Below are 16,799 nucleotides of genomic sequence, written 5' to 3'. Positions count from 1 at the left end.
AGGGGGGATTTGATAGCTGCTTTCAACTACCTGAAAGGGGGTTCCAAAGAGGATGGCTCTAGACTGTTCTCAGTGGTAGCAGATGACAGAACAAGGAGTAATGGTCTCAAGTTGCAGTGCAGGAGGTTTAGGTTGGATATTAGGAAAAACTTTTTCAGTAGGAGGGTGGTGAAGCACTGGAATGGGTTACCTAGGGAGGCGGTGGGCATGGAAAGGTGGAGAGGACTGGAAGACCTGGCTGCATAGCCATGGTTACGCTCCACATTACTGTAATTCCAGACAATATTGTGACAGACTTAGGGGAGAGTAGTGAAAAAACCCATCCTTGGATGATCAGAGTTTAGACAGATTAGTATCTGCATGTCATGAGCAGGAATGAATCATAGAATCACAGGCCTGGAAAGGACCTTGAGACGTCATATAGTCCAGTCCCCTGCACTCATGGCAGGAATGAGTATTATCTAGACCATCCCTGACAGGTGTTTGTCTAACCTGCTTTTAAAAATCTCCAATGATGGAGATTCCACAACCTCCCTGGGCAATTTATTCCAGTGCTTAAACACCCTGGCAGTTAGGAAGTTTTTCCTAATGAAGGGTATATTAGGAAGATTAGCCTTTTTTATTCACTTGTACTGTAAGGGTTGTTCTTTGAGATGCAATGCAGACCAGGGAGGTGTGCACACGCCCGGCATGCCAACACTAGAGAACTCTGCCTAGCAGTACCCGTAGGCCCTCCCTTGGACATAAAAGGTCAAGAGCACAGACTCCGATGCAGAGGGGACAGAGGGTGGATTGGGGAATGTACGTCCGCATCACATATTGAAGAACAGTTCAATACATGCAAAGTAACTGTTTTTTCTTCTTTTTCGAGTAGATGCAGATGTGTATTCCACGTAGGTGACTCACAAGCAGTACTAGCAGGAGGTGGGGCTCAGAGTCCATTTAAACAGGGATTGCCTTCCCAAAGTCTGCAGATGAGCTGGATGTAACGGCACAGTGGTTTGTAAATGTACATACACAGGACTAAGCGGCAGCCCCTGCAAATGTTCAATATAGGAATGTCACTTAGATACATCATCGATGTGGCCGGGGACTTCATGAGATGAGCTTGCGCCCTTTGAGGGGACGCAGTTGGAGATACATTATATGCGGTCATGGTACAGGAAGTTATCCACTTGGAGATCGTCGGCTTGCCCCTTCATTCCATCTGCATATGAAACAGACAGCGTGAAGATCAGAAAGGTTTAGTCCTATCCAGGTAAAAAAGCCAAACCTTGCCTGACATCCAACGTATGAAGATCCTGCTCATCTGGGGTTGAATGCGGCTTAGAGAAAAAACACTGGGAGATATACATCTTGGTTTAAGTGAAACTGAGAAACCACTTTAGATTAAAAAAAAAAAACCTCAGGATGCAGCTGCAGGGTTACTGTGTCTTTGGAAAATTGCGTGCAAGGACGCTCCACCCTCAAAGCCTGCAACTCACTCTCCCGCCGGCAGATGTTATGGCCACAAGAGGGAAAAAAAAAAGAGTTTTCTGACACGGAACGGAGAGAGAAGACATTGTCAGAGGCACCAATGGAGGGCCCATAAGAGCTGCTAAGACCATACTAAGATCCCGCAAAGGAACTGTCTCTTTAACCAGCAGGCAGAGATGAGTGATTCCTTTCAAGAGCCTCTCTGCCATGGAGTTCGAAAACACCAGCTTCCCATGGATAGGTGGATGAAATACTGAAATCACCCCGAGTGGACTCACAACGAACTAGGTGCGAGACCAGAAGACTGAAGGTGTAACAGGTACTCCAAAATGTCCTGGCTACAAGCCAACTTCAGTTTAACTCCCTAGGTTAACAACCACATGGAGACTGCTTCCACTTGGCCAAGTAGGCCACTCTGATGGAAGGCTTTCTACTATTAGGCAAGAACTGGGCTTGTTTAGTCTGCAGAAGAGAAGAGTGAGGGGGGGATTTGGTAGCAGCCTTCAACTATCTGGAGCGGGGTTCCAAAGAGGATGGAGTTCGGCTGTTCTCAGTGGTGGCAGATGACAGAACAAGGAGCAATGGTCTCAAGTTGCAGTGCGGGAGGTCTAGGTTGGATATTAGGAAACACTATTTCACTAGAAGGGTGGTGAACCACTGGAATGGGTTACCTAGGGAGGTGGTGGAATCTCCTTCCTTAGAGGTTTTTAAGGGCCAGCTTGACAGAGCCCTGGCTGGGATGATTTAGTTGGTGTTGGTCCTGCTTTGAGCAGGGGGTTGGACTAGATGACCTCCTGAGGTCTCGTCCAACCCTGGATTTGCCAGATTGCCTCAAATATCATTCCTCCTCTAACCAGGCAGCATCCACGCCATGAGATGCAGGGAGCTGAAAGCTGGATGCAAAACTTGACCATGAGGCTGAGTCAGGAGTTCGGGGTGAAGAAGAGGTATGGGAGGCTGAACTGATAAATGTGAGGCGGTCAGAGAACCAACATTGTCTCGGCCACGCTGGAGCAATGAAAGTGAGCTTGGCACTGTCCAATTTCAGCTTGAGAATGACCAGCGGGATGATCAGCACTGGAGACAAAGCATACAGGAATTCCAGTTCCCAGCTCAGGTGAAAAGCATCGGTCAGAGAGCCTGGACTGAGACCCCCTCCAGAGCAGTACAGCCTGCATTTCTTGTTGGGTTTCGTGGCAAACAGGTCGATCGTCAGAATGCCCCAAACTTCAAAGATGGCCCACAGGACCCTGGCTTCAGAGACCACTTGTGATTCAGGGAGAAATTTCTGCTGAGGCCATCCACTGGGTGATTCGGATCCCAGGTAAGTGATCGGTCACAGGGATAACGTTTTCCCCGATGCAAGACTGCCAGAGCCTGATCACCGCCCAACACAGCACGCTGGAGCGTGCGCCTTCCTGTTGGTTCACCTAATACATCACAGTGGCATTGTCAGTGAGCATGGAACCGCTGAGTCCCTGATGTCATCTCGAAGGGCCTGACAGCCACTGTAGCTGGCACAAAGCTCTAGGACACTGAGATGCAGAGAAGCTTCCTTCCACAGGCCTTGAACTTTCAGCAACCCCAGATGCACTCCCTAACCTATGAAGGATGACTGGTGACTACAATCCTGGGCAGAGGGGACCAGCAAAGGGAACGCCCTGACACACGTTAAATGATAGGTTACCTACCAGTCAGTAGTTCTGCAATTTCATATTGGAGTTCCTTCAGAACTCGTATTTTAATTTGCTGTTTAATTTGTCATTTTGTTCCAAAACCTCTTCTACTGACGCCTCAGTCTGGGACAGTTTCTCAAATCTGTCACTGGAGATGAATGGCTCAGATGTGAGATTCTCCCTCACATCCTCTGCCGTGAAGATGGTGGGGAAGCTAAATAAATTCTTTGCATCAATGTCCTTGTCTTCCTTGAGTGCTCGCCTTTAGCGCTTCAATTGCTCAGTGGCCCACTGATTGGCAGGCTTCCTGCTTCTGAGGTTCTTAAAACTAACAGCTCCCCCTGATCCCACCCCCGGTGCTTTTTTTTTTTTTGGGGGGGGGGGGGGGGAGTCTTTTACTATTTGCTCTTCAATTTCTCTTTTGACCCGCCTTATACTTTTACTCTCAACTTCCCAGAGTTTATGGTCCTTTCTATTTTTCTCAATAGGATTTCACTTAGTCCTGCCATGAGTACTGGAGACTGGACTAGGTGACCCCTCAAGATCCCTTCCAGTCCTATGTTTCTGTGATTTTATTATTCCAATTTTTAGAGGAAATCTTTTTGTCTCTAACTACCTCTTCCACTCTGTTCAGCCATGGGGGCATTATTTTCATCCTCTTACTGTTTTTTTTAATTTGAGACATACATATAGCAGGAGCCTCTATTATGGTGTTTTACATTAAGTGTCTCTGCAGCTTGCAAGCATTTCACTCTTGTGACTGTTCCTTTTAATTTCCATTTAACTGGCCTCTCATTTTTGTATAGTTTCTTTTTGAAGTTAAATGCTACTGTGGTGGATTTCTTGGTATTCCCCCCCACAAAAAAAGGAATGTTAAATTTAATTACATTGTGGTCACTATATTCACCTCTTAGACAAGATCCTGTGTGCCACTTAGGACTAAATCAAGAATTGCCTCTCCTCTTTTGGGTTCCAGGACTAGCTGCTCCAAGAAGCAGTCATTAATGGTGTCTAGAAATGCTCTCTCTGCATCCCACCCTCAGGTGACATGTTCCCAGTCAATAGGGGGATAGTTGAAATCTGCCATTATTGGAGTTTGTTTTTGTAGTCTAATCTCCTGAGCATTTCACCACCCTCCTCAGGCGGTCCGTAGTATATTCCTATTGCTACACTCTGATTATTCAAGCTTTCCGTCGATGTTTAGGCTCCTAGGATGAGACCTAAAATGGTTGAATAAGCTTAGTGTGAACCGAAGCTGGAGAGTGGACTTTTCCATGCTGATCCTGGTGTGGTAGCGGGGAGTAGTTGGACAGACCTGCTCCATCCCGTGTGCTGGAAGAAGTACTCCTCTTAGAAACAGAGGAAGAGTCTCCCTGAGCCTTGGAGCAGTTCCAGTTAGTCTTATGGGACCTCCTCCTCATCACACTAGAGTATGGAGAACTCCGCTTCCTCTTGGGCGAAACAGCAGGGTCCGAAGGTGGAGCGATATCACCTGCCGGTTCTGAAGGCAACCGCCGATCAGGTGAGGGCCTTGATATGTCAGCCATAAGTCTCTGGCCATCAGAGGCCTCTTCTGGAATGACTTACAGATGGAGCACCGTTCCATAACATGCCCTTCACCAAGACAAAAGCACCTTGGGTGGGGATCACTGTTGGAGACACCCCAAGACAAACAATGCTTGAACCGTAGTGAGAGCCAAATACTCTAGACACTTAACTAAACCGAATGTACTACTAACTACTAACTAGAGGGGGAAAAAACCCCTCAGAAAACAGACTGAAAACGTGACGTGAACACACCACACTGAGTGCCACTCTAGCTGTGGGCGGTGAGAAGGAACTGAGGGGGGTCGGGGCAGCGGTACCCTTACATAGTTAGGGGAGGAGCAAGGGCCACAGGGCATGAGCACCCCCCCTACGGGTACTGCTACGTAAAGTTCTCCAGCTTCAGCGCGCGGGGCATGCGCACAGCGACACGGAATACACGGCTGCCTCTACTTGAAGAAATAATCAGCTTTGCTGCCATCACGCTGCCGTCCACAGGACCAGGGCTAGCAGTGAGCAAAGCAGAGCGGCTATGCTCCAAGCCCAGCTCCAAGAGGGAGCGAGGAAGAGGAAGAGGAGTACACCAACAAACAGTGTCCTGCGAAACTGTGGGACGACAGGTAAGCTTCAGAAACACCCCTGGCCTACACTGTTGCTGGTGCATTGCAAGCTGCTTGGCACGACCTTGATCATACCGGAGATCTGGCATATGAGCATTACTGACTTGACAAAATTCGTGTGTCATGCAAATAAGACTTTGCCCAGAAGCCTCTTCTTTCTGGCCTAGCACAAATTTAAACATGGCTGGCACGTCCCTCTCAGAGGAGAGGCACTGAAGATAGGACATGCCAAGTGTCATTGCTAAAACCCCTGAAAACACCCTCATCAGACAAGGATAGGCACAGGCTTGAGACGGCTTCCCTTGGCAGGGGATTACAGCTGCTTGATCTAGGAGCTCAATGAGACGCCACTCACAGCGCTATCTCCCACTCCACACACAGCCACCTTCCAAAAATAGACTCTCTCAGGATCCAGCAGGCTCAGTGTGGAGCCCAGCCCCAAAGAGCAAAGGGATTTCTCTGCAGCTGAGCTCAGAGGGAGATAAGAGCCAGACGCATTCTTCCCAGCCCCAGAACTCAGATTAACTAGCGCCGCCAGCAGAATTTGAATGGCCCAGTGGTTAGGGAGGCAGCCTGGGACGCTGAAGAGCTGGCTTTGAGCCTCTGCTCCGCCACATCTTCCTATAGCGTGAAGCTGATTCAAGATGGTAAGGCAGTCTGTACTGTGCAGTGGGGGCTTTGTAAGTACATGCATATAGACAGCCCTAATTATGCACAACAGCCTCGGGGCTCACTTCTCATTTGTATCTTAGGTACCAAAGCTCAAGCTTCAGGGCTTCAGCCAGCCACCCGCAGGGGTCAGGAAGGGATTTCCCCCAGTGTATTCTGGGAGGTTTTTTTTTTTTTTTTAAAAAAATCTTTCCTCTGAAGCATCAGTGATTGTCATGGCTGGAGAGGAGACATTGAGTGGGGAGGACCAGGGTTCAGAGGGGTCACCGAGCATTCTGTCTCGCAAGGGCGTGGCTGGCTGGTTCTTGCTCACGTGCTCAGGGTCCAACTGATCACCACATGTGGAGTCGGGAAGGAATTTCCCTCCAGGTTAGATTGGCAGTGACTGGGGGGAGGGCAGGTTGCCTTCCTCTGCAGTGTGTGGGTGAGGGTCACTTGCCAGGAAGAACGGGAGTATCTCAAACATTTGCCTGCCATTGCAGGGGACTCCCGCATCGGTGCGCCTCGATCCCCCTTATTCTCTGCCTGTGGCACGTGACAGCCTTGTCTTCTGTGGGCTGTGATACTTTGACCTAACTCAGTTGGTGGGTTTAGTAGGGTGGGGGGGCTGGTGGCCTGTGATAGACAGGAGGTCCCTTCTGGCCTTGAACTTCATGACAGTCTCTCTTCTGGTCTTCCCCCACCATAGCTAGACAGGCTGTTTGCCCTGCAGTTTGCACGAGGCAACAGAACTGACTAATATCCCAGTATAAAGGTGGTGATGTCGTCTCCATGGGAGCTCCTCACTGTCACCACCTCCCCATGCACTGTGCAGGGAAATCAGCTCTCTGTCCTCCTGCCCCACCCCCACAAGAGAGGAGGGAAGCCGCCAGGAAATTGCACTGATGGTTGGAAGACGCGAGGACAGATTGTAACTTTTCGTCCGCTCGCTGCAATAGAACCAAGGGGTGTGGAAATCAACACTGCTAACCGCAGGCAGAAGGAGACAGAGGTGCAGCCACAGCATGATCTGAAACCTGGAAGCAAAGGTTTCCACAAATAGCTGCTTGGAGTTCAACTATCCAGGGCCTAATTGTTAATCTCACCCAGGTTACCTGCATGAATCTGCACTGACACTAGCTAGGGTAAGAGTTATCAATCCACATACTTCAGGTCATAAAACTGACCACCAGAATGGGTCAGGAAAGACTCAGCCATATAAAAACAGCATTGCTCAAACAGTCAGATGCATTATGGGCTTCATCCTCAGTCACCTTATTGATTTCAATATGGACTGCAGGGGCTCAGCACCTTTCAGGATCAGGTTCTGTACTGTGGCGAGGTGGTATCGGGCTTCCCGTCAAGCATCAGTTATCGGCCAAAATTCGAGTAAGGGAGGGTGGGAGCATGAGAACAGTTTCATCTAAAAGACAACCCATGTTGAGCACAGAGTCTGGTTTTACTGCTTCAGAGCTGGTCAGATCCTTTCCAAGGGGTGAACATAATCCTCAATTATGCAGTCAGATCGTCTAATGGGCCGAACACCCTCTGACCTGCCAGAGGTTTATTCCAGAGCTCTTCATGGGGACTTTCCTGATCTCAAAGCCTGGGGCAGTCCCAGCCCATCTTATGCCCCTTCCACAACCGGCCAGTGGAATGAGGAAGCCGGAGAGTCCAGATTTTAGCCTCCTACAGCAAGTACGTTAAAATCCACCCCAAGGTACCAAGGAAGGAGAGCGTGAGAACTCTGGAGGCTCCTCTTCGCTCAAGTGCCAGATGTACCCCCAGAGGGGTCAATGCAGGGGGCTAGGAATATAGGAACCAGCCACGCCACAAGCCAGGCACTCAGGCAGGGGACCAAGGACTTAGGATCCTCCAGAGTCTCAGACATATTCTCCTTGATCCAACAGAGGCAGCAGGAGCTGACTCGAAGAATTTAGATCAGCTGGCAGTTGGGGAGAGAACTCAAGGAAAAGGCCAACACAGAGCAGGGAGTAATGGTGGTGTCAACAACGAACTCAGCTACATAATGATGCCGAAGACTGCCAGCGAAACCTCCTCCCCACCATTCCTGAGCCTGGCACGCCCTAAATCCAATTCTTCCTTTTGTTACACCGAGGTAGCCCAATGAGATTACAGGTTTTAATGAAGGCATTGTGAAATATTTCACAATGCACAACCATAGGCGTGTTCCACTTGTGCGTAACGCCGGCCGAGGAGCATCCGCAAATAGCATTAAGTGTAGATTAGCTGATCGTTGACAGGCCAAGTGCGATTACTGTACAACAATAAAGGGACTTGCTAAATATAGCCGATATTTGGAGCCTGGCTTTCCTTCTGCCTTAAGCCACCCAGATTGGGCTCCATTTCCCCAGCACAGAGCTCCTGGATCATCACTTAGGAAGTATTACATGATTAGTCATAGCTATAGACATGGGAATAACCATGGCCAGAGAGAGCAGGAGCCCAAGACTGCTCGAGGTGGGGCTGTGGGTCAGGGCCGAGTTACAAACACACAGCTCTGCCAATGCAAGCACTGGAGCACAGAGGCGCGGAAGGGAAAGAAAAGCTTTAACGGCTAGAGCCGCCTGCATCACGTCTAGCCACTAGTCCTGCAGTGGAAAGTCACCCACACGATTTACATCCTTGCCCCTCCCGAACAATGCGAGCAATGAAGCACAGGGGGATTTCAGGGGACTGTTGTAAGTGCAAACCTCTCGCGCTTTCAGCCAGCTGCCCCCATTCCGTCTATTCCCCAGCACAGAAGCAGCTCAGTAATTAGCTGCTGCCTCTGGAGAAATTCTGCATTAGGTGGAATTGCATCAGGAGGAGGTTTTCAAGAGCCCCAAAGCCACAAGCGATGGGCACTGGCAAGGTGTACCATCCCCCATAGGTAGTGGGCACCGCAGGACACAACGATGCCCATCCTCAGTCCTGTTCTGCAGAAAGATCTTCTCCCGAGTTAGCAGTCAAGTCTCACACTCCTGCATGTCCCATCTAGAGAGAAGGCTTCTCCTGCCTGGGATGGATGGTGGTGAACAGGCATGGAAACAAACAAACCTTGGGCAGAGACCGTGGGACACTCACTTCCACTAGGGCTTCCAGGGAACAGCAGCTAGCACGGAGCAGGGGAGGAGCATCCATTCCTGTGAATCCTTGTTAGATTCACTATTACTGCAAGCTCCTTGGGGCAGGGACCTCCCTTCCAGGTAACACACCGAGCACAATGATGCCTCCACATTAGTATCACGAGGCAAGGTCAAGAAGCTCTTCCTCCTGGAGAAGTGATGCCTGCCCTCAGGCGGAGGAGGATTACAAGCCATTCGTAGTGAAACAGGGATATCTCTTGGGACGGATCACTAGCTACTGGGCCAGTCACCTCCAAGGTGCTGGACCCGGCCTGAGGAAGTGGCTCCTGAATGTCACTGCTGTCTGGTTTCATGCTGGCAGCTGAGCAGCCATGGATATGGGGGTCTCAGTGCAGGCCCTGGAAGGAGAGCATCCACTTCACAACAGTAACCTCAAGTGGCACTAATTGGCCCCCTTCCTGGCAAGAGAGCAGCTAAAATCCGAATGGGCCATGGGCACTGGCCCCTCCTCTGCCCCTGGTGGTGGTCAGTCTAGAACAAAGCTAAGGCACATTTGAGAGGACAGCACAGGGGAATCTCGCGCCGCCATGGCTTGTGGTGTTCCTCTTCACAGATTGTTTTATTTTAGGGGCTGGAAGGGACCATTAGGATCATCTCATTTCACCTCCACCATAGCAGGCGAGAGAATTTCAGCCACCACTTCCTGCATCAAGCCCCTAGCTTCTGGTTCAGTTAGAGACTATTTAAAAAAACGACAGGTGACGGAGAATATTCCGTGTCCCTCGGTAATGGTCAGTTACCCTCACTACTAAAAACAGCGTGACTTGTCGCTAGGCTGAATTTGTCTAACTTCGCTTCTCAGCCACTGGCTCTCATTATCTGTGGGTGTACAAAGGAGTCTCCAGAGATGCTACTGTTCTGGCAGTATTCGCCCAGCACTCAATTCACACTGGTTTAAAGAAAAATATTCGATAGTAATCTGTGAACCCCTTAGGCAGAGAAACAAGCGAAATCTACTGAAGGCGCCGGCTTCACAGGAGAACTTATTCTATTCGATTCAAGCTCTTTAACTGCCCATGTGACCTCCAAGCGTTTGCACTAACTAGCGTGACCACAAAGCAGCCCCCAACCCAGAGTCCAGAGAGGGGAGAGACTCACCTCCTCGGGTCCAAAGACTGTACCGCGATGATCTTTTCAAAGTTCATGACAAACGTCTCCAGCCACTGCTGCAGGTAGGTCAAGTCTTTCTAAAAGACAAAGCAAGGACGTGGTGAGAAGCCAGGAGTAAATATAAACCAAATGTACACCCACACACACAGAGCTGTTAGCTGAAGAGACGGGCCTGAATTAGAACCGTCCAGTCTGAACATCCACAAGCTTCGGGGGAAGTTAGAAACAGAGGCAATTCCAGATTCAAGCTTCCCCCACCCTGACCGATCGATGAGAGTGTGCAGGGTACACAGCGCTGCAGAATCCATGATAATTCTACGCATTCCGTATGTACATGCAAGAGGGTCACATGGTCAGGGTCAAACTGATGGCCAGATTTGGGGGTGTGAAGGAATTGCCTCCCCAAGTAAATTGGCAGACACCTTGGGGGTTTCTTTACCCTTCTCTGAAGCATGGGGTGTAGCTCACCTGCTAGGTGCGTCTGGGCAGATCTCACCTCATCAGCTCCCTGCCACTGCACGGGCACCGGTGGTCCCACCATCTCTCCTTTTCTCTGTCTGAGAGTTTAGTCTCCCAAGGACTGAGATGAACTGGAGCCTTCGGGCTCAATATAGGGGTATACTGGTGAAATTTAACAGCCTGTGATGCACAGGTGGTCAGACTAGATGATTTAAATGGCCCCACCTGAGACCTGTCTTGAAGGGGCTCAGCCCAGAGTGATGGGCACCCAAGCCTGGATAGGCTGACAAGTCACATGATCAGCAGCCCATCGCAGTCCCCTCCCCTATGATACACCCCCCTGGAGGCCACACATCCGGGAGGGGAGCTTTCCTATTACACAGCAGCCAATCACCAGCAGGTCTTGGATCCCCACTATCCACTCTCAGCAAGGCTGACCCAGCCCTGCACGGTTCTGAGATGCGCACTGAGCTCCAGGAGCTTCACCGGGCACCTCACTGATCTGACCCTCCAGGGGCCCTGTCTGCTCGACAGAGAAGTTCTCCTCCAGTAACCTGGGCTAAAACTTCCCCTCTCCTCCTCAGAGAGGTGTCACACCCGCACTGGTTGGCAGCTGTCCCTCACCCCAGAGAGGGCTGCAGCTCAGCAGCGCTGCGGCCCGGAGTTCGTAGAATGTGAGGCTAGATTTCAAAACAGATGACACACAAGTTGTGCAATGCAATTATTACTCCACAGACGATTTTGAATAGCCTTTTGCCCTCAGCAGCCCCAAAACGAGATGGTAGCCCTCTGCCTTTTGTAACCCGCATCCTTTCAGCAGCACAGACAGCAAGCAGGTGAAGCAGGCAGAGTCCTGTACCCCTTCTCCTGCATGCTGGGTTTGTCTTAGCCGGATGTCAAGCTCCGCGGGGCAGGCTGCACATCTCATCTATGCTCTGTAAAACACCCCGTACGTTTACAGACCGGTACTGTAGAAAAGGTTTATTAAACTCACTCCAACTCAGAACACAAGCAGTAACGGAGCAGCAAACTCAGGTTCCACCATAAAGTGATATGATCTTAAAATCCTCATAGGATTGTCCCACTCACACCCCCTGTTCGAGGGTGGGGAAGATACTTCTAGACATCCATGCAAAACTCCCAAAGGACAGTACAGATTCCACTGCAGGGTACTGCATCACAAACCACGCCGGAGACCAGCTGACCATCCGAAGGGGAAAGCAGAGACCACAATCCAGGGAAGTCAGAGAGGCTTTGTGCCATCACCTTGGTGACCGTCTCCCAGTGAATGCCAGGAAACAAGGCGAGAGAGAGAAGGTGGGCCAGGTCATCTCTTTTATTGGGTGAAACACACAAGCTTTCGAGACAAGCTTTTATTCTGTGGGTGAGAGAGAGAGATAAGCTTTCGAGCTACACAGAGCTCTTCTTCAAGTCCAGGAAACGTAGGGTGTCACAACTAAATACAGGACCAAATAGATCATTCAGCATAAGTAGTTGGCACATATATTGTAAGGGACCACTCAGTGTGAATGGACGTTAGAATATGTTCGATCTTGTATTCAGCTGTGACATTGAGTAAGCTCGAAAGCTTCTCCCTCTCACCAAACAGAAGCTGGTCCAAAAAAAGAGATTATCTCACCCACTTTGTCTCTCCTGAGGTTTTTAATACCTTTTGGGTTCTTCTTCTTTGCCTGGTAGTTCCTGAGCCTTTAGGTCACACTGCAACCACGAAGGCTGGAAACTTTTCCCAGAAGCGGAGATTGCTGCATAATCCCAGGATTCCAGGAGCTGGTGCTTTACAAAAAGCCACAAACAGAGTGCAAGCTGGCAGAGTGGCCAGTTCCAGCAATCAGAGCCCATTCTAAGGGACCAGAAGTCCTTCCCCCGCTTCCTTATCAGACAAGCTGCCTGTAAGGTCACACAGGTCACTCTTGGTGGAGGGGAGGAAAGACCCACGCTATTCTCTGCCATGCAAACAAGCCAAAAGAAAGGGACTGAACAGTCAGGTTAGGCCAGGGGTGCAGGAGAAGGAACCGGTCCTCTCCCGACAATCCAGGGGTCACCTGCAAGGACTGAACCCACAACCACTGACTGCATGAGTGGAAGGACCAAACGTGCTGGCTCAGAGGCAGTGACCGATTCAAATCACTTCTGCGTGGTCCAATGACTAGAGGGACAAGGACCCACACTGGGTTAACACGGGTTACGCTGGGAGCCTGTAAAGCCAGGGTCACAGTGCAATGCCCGTGGACTGGCATACGGCCCGCGAGGCTCTGCACTGCCACTCGAGGCTGCTCCCCCTGGCTCAGTGTGGAGAGGCAGCCCCAGCCCAGCCAGTGGGCTGCCTCAACTCATCCCAGCTGGCTGTGGGCCCAAGGGACCATGTGCCAGCTAGAGAGCGGCAGAGCTCAGTGTGCACCAGCCACTCCCCCTCCCCACCCACACCACGCAGGCCCTGGGGGAAATCCCCAAGCAGGGTTCTGCGTCCTTCTTGCCATCTGAACCGCACAGGGCAGGGCAGAGAATGGGCCCTGCAGCTTGGGTTAGCCAGCTGCAATGGTACATTCAGCCCCACATGCTAAGCCAGGGCCTGGAACCCCCCACCCAATGCCAGAATCCAGAGACAGACACACAGACACATTCAGGGAAGCCAATCACAACCAGCAGCACACGCACCAGCCCCTCTGCAGTCCAGCCTTTCTCCCAAGAGCCATTCCATGGGACAGACGGACACCTGAAACCAGGGGGCCAGAGAGACCATTCCTCCATTTCTTCTGCACTCCCTTGCTGCTGCATCCTTCTAATGCCCATCACCCTGGCATCTAAGTGCTTCCCAGAATCGTCTGCCCTTTTCCTTTCCCCGCTAGTAGAAGCTCTGCCCCCCACCGCAGGATGTGTGTGTAGGTCTCCCCTCCTCCTTTGAGTGGCAGGCTGCCTTGAAAGCCATCTGATGCCAGATCAGCCCGATTTCCTCTGGACGCTCCACAGTTAAGCCTCTTCCCCTGAGAACAGTTTGCCTATCGGTCCATCGCTCTTTCTGTCTCAACTCACCATAGTTCTATAGAAGAGATAGGCCGATAAGGCAGAGTCATTGCAGGCAGAGGCAGCAGCTTCTCTCCTGACAGTCACAGCTCTGGGGCGAGGAGACCTGCCGGGGCTTTCATGCCCAGTCTGGGTGGGTGGAGTTCGCAGCAGGCAGACCAATGGGCTGGGCCTTAGCTCCCATCTAAATCCTGGTGTCCCGGAAGCCAGGAAGCAGGTCTTTAGTCCCTCTGTCTCCTGCCCACCGAGCACACCAGGAGCAAGAAGTGCTTAATTAAGCTTCAGTAGTACCCAAGGTTCCCAACACCTCCCATTGCAAGTAATCTTTGCCAGGAAAGCAAACGGAGATTCCACGCCCCAATTCCTTCCCACCATGGATGGGCTTAAAGGAAGGGAAGAAGCAGAGGAGAAGTTGCACCCTTATGGAAAAGCCATACAAGCTTTATATTAGAGACTCATCTCCACTCTGTAGACTTCCTGGACCCGCCACTAGAATGTGACAGACTCTTATCATTCCGCAGGGTGGCGAAAGTCCCTAGAGCAAGGATTTCACTCTGTTTCAACCGACAGCTTTTCAGAGTGCTCCCTGTAAGAGTCTACAGGGCTTTCCCAGGAAGGCAAAGAGGGGATTAGATACACCCTTTAGATATTCCTCAAATGCCTGGTGTATCCTCCTTCCTATCACAGCACCTCTTCATACACTCGCTGCTCGCCACAGGAAGAGATGCCAGGAGCCCAGCCTAGCTCCAAGTGACAGGGCTCCTCTCCCCGGGACAGCCTAGCAGGACCAGCAGGTGTAAGAGACGCTGTCCTCAAAAGGGCCTGATCCTGCCAGGGGCACAGCACTCTCAAGGGGAGTGCCCAGCACCTGGCTGGATCAGGCCCAAAGACTGGACCGGTAAAAGCTCTCACACACGTGAGACGTACTAGCCTCCCTCCTGCTACAAGCGATCGATCGACTTGCCCAGCACTGCGGAGACAGCAAGTGGAAGTCGTATTTACTAGCTTGTTTTTCACACCCCAAACACGGAGCTTGTTTCCTGTAACGTCTCAAACATCTGCAAGCGCTAGATCAGAGGCAGACGCCCACCGAGCCTGCACAGACTAACCCCCCCACGCAAGGCAGCGGGCTACCACCCGCATGCCATCCAAGCTGGTGCCACAGCTACCTGAAAGACAGTGTGCAGGTGTTACCTGGCAGGCAACGGCCGGAGATCCCATCTGACAGCCTGGCAGCTCCATCATCAGCCAAGGGCTAAGCCAAATCTAGCATGCAGGCGACGTGCCGAGAGCAGAGCCGCTGGCAGCGTGTGCGGCCCCAGCGAAGGTCGGCGATGCTCCGGGAAGGGGCGGGGGAGGGAGAACGTGAGCGCGGAAAGCAGCAAAACAAGAAAGTGACTTTAAAAAAAAAAAGCGTTGTGTAAAGAGAGAGTCAGGAAATGCCAAGTCACTAGAAACATCAGCGACACTTCCTCCCGCAGTGCCACAGCGGCCGGGGGACAGGCTGGGTCTCCAAGAGGCACTTGCTTCTAACCCTCGCTCAGCAACAAAGGGGCACCCAGCACCAGCCAAGACCCTGGCCCGCTTGGCAGCCCCGAGAAGGGGACACTGGTGGGTCTCAGAGCAGCATCAGCTTGTCCCTTCCCAGCCACATCTCTAAGGCTACTGCGGCAGGTCCATCCTGGGGGCCAGCTCTGCCAACCTTGATGGAGCGACTCCAGGGACGGGAGGCCCTTCACTTCGGGTTCATTGAGTCCACACAAGCTCCCCCAGAGGGCATCCGGAGCATCACAACCCCACCCCTCCCAATCAGCACATCAACAGCCCTGGCTCCTGCCCTGCAGCGCCCCCTACTGGTGCAGTGCTGTATCCCCCCCCCCCACAGCTCTGCTGTGCGAACCTCAAGCCGGGGCCCCAGGAACTCTTGCTGTTCCCAGGCCTAGGCTTTCCCATGCCGCCAGTTCTACCCACGAACCTCACTCCTGAGCTGCAGCCCCTTCTGCTGGTCTACGGTGGAGGCTCAGCCAGCTCCGCTTAATCCTCAGCCACCGCACCTTCCCTTCCTACGCTCTCCTCCGGCACAGTGCTGTCCCAAACTAACCAGAAACAGGCCCCTAGGGTCTCCTGGCCCCGCTCGTAGGCTGCCAGCCATGGGAACCCCTTCTGGGCAAGCCTGCATCGGGGGACTAAGGGCAGGCTCACCAGCGTGTGATACACACCGGTGGCAAGATGAGAACCAGGCCCCAAACGTAGTAACGTGTCAGAGAAGGATTCACAGCCAGGCGACACTTGGCAAGTGCATCAAACTACTTCCTATGCACTAAAATTCAGCCAGGAGACTCCAGGAGCGAAAGATGCCAGGTTCCCATAGGTGGAGGGAACGCAGAAGGTGGACCAAATGCAGCGGGGAGTCCAAGATGGCGTGACCTGTGGGACCAAGGTAAGGGGGAATGACGCCATTTACACTAAAAGCCTACAGAACGATTGTTTTTTAAACAGGTTAGACTCATCCGATAGGCTTCTAACACACCAGGGATAGAATTCCCTACTGAATTCTACAGCGGAGTTAGAAAGGACGCCCTAGAAAGGTTAACGTTTTTGATAGGACTTTTCTACCTTTTTCCAGCAGGTTACACCAACCGTAGGGCTCCTATATACAGAGCCACACGTAACTCTCACACGTGCACATCGCACCACAAAGTTCAGCCTCTGAATCTCAGTGAGCACGAAGGAACTCATGCGGGTGCAACTCACACACCAGGGGAGCACAGTAAGAAAAGAGGGGGAAGTACAAACAGTTCACCACGCACCCACTTACTGCTTTGTCAGGGGCTGGAGGAGGTGGACATAGATTCACTGGAGGGACCTCAGTTTGGCAGTGCCCAGGTTAAGGTAGTCTGATCTTTCCCATGCCTTCTGTTTCTCTTCTGCCCACCTCCGCCCTCCATTTGTATTTGATCATCTTCTAGAGGTGCTGAATTCCACCTTTAAGGAGGACATGATCTTGAGCTCAGAACTGGCGTTCCGCAGAGACATTAAGCCCGTGTCTAGTTGACTGGAACAGCTGCCTGAGG

General features: G+C 51.6%; 1 protein-coding gene across 1 annotated transcript in view; it reads right to left on the bottom strand.

The window, feature by feature from the left end:
* Positions 1-15,197, bottom strand: part of NBEAL2 (neurobeachin like 2) — a 111,482-nt gene extending 96,285 nt beyond the window's left edge. Inside the window, 3 exon segments of the mRNA XM_037891295.2 lie at positions 10,213-10,301; positions 13,735-13,962; positions 14,920-15,197. Of these exon segments, the coding sequence (XP_037747223.1) occupies positions 10,213-10,301; positions 13,735-13,962; positions 14,920-14,970 (368 nt within the window). The 5' untranslated portion in view covers positions 14,971-15,197.
* Between the last annotated feature and the right edge of the window lie 1,602 nt (positions 15,198-16,799).

The sequence above is a fragment of the Chelonia mydas genome, chromosome 2, assembly GCF_015237465.2.
Source record: "Chelonia mydas isolate rCheMyd1 chromosome 2, rCheMyd1.pri.v2, whole genome shotgun sequence".
In the NCBI taxonomy this organism is placed as follows: domain Eukaryota; kingdom Metazoa; phylum Chordata; order Testudines; family Cheloniidae; genus Chelonia; species Chelonia mydas.
The sequence above is the reverse complement of the archived record's forward strand: the minus strand, read 5'-3'. Positions and strand labels throughout refer to the sequence as shown.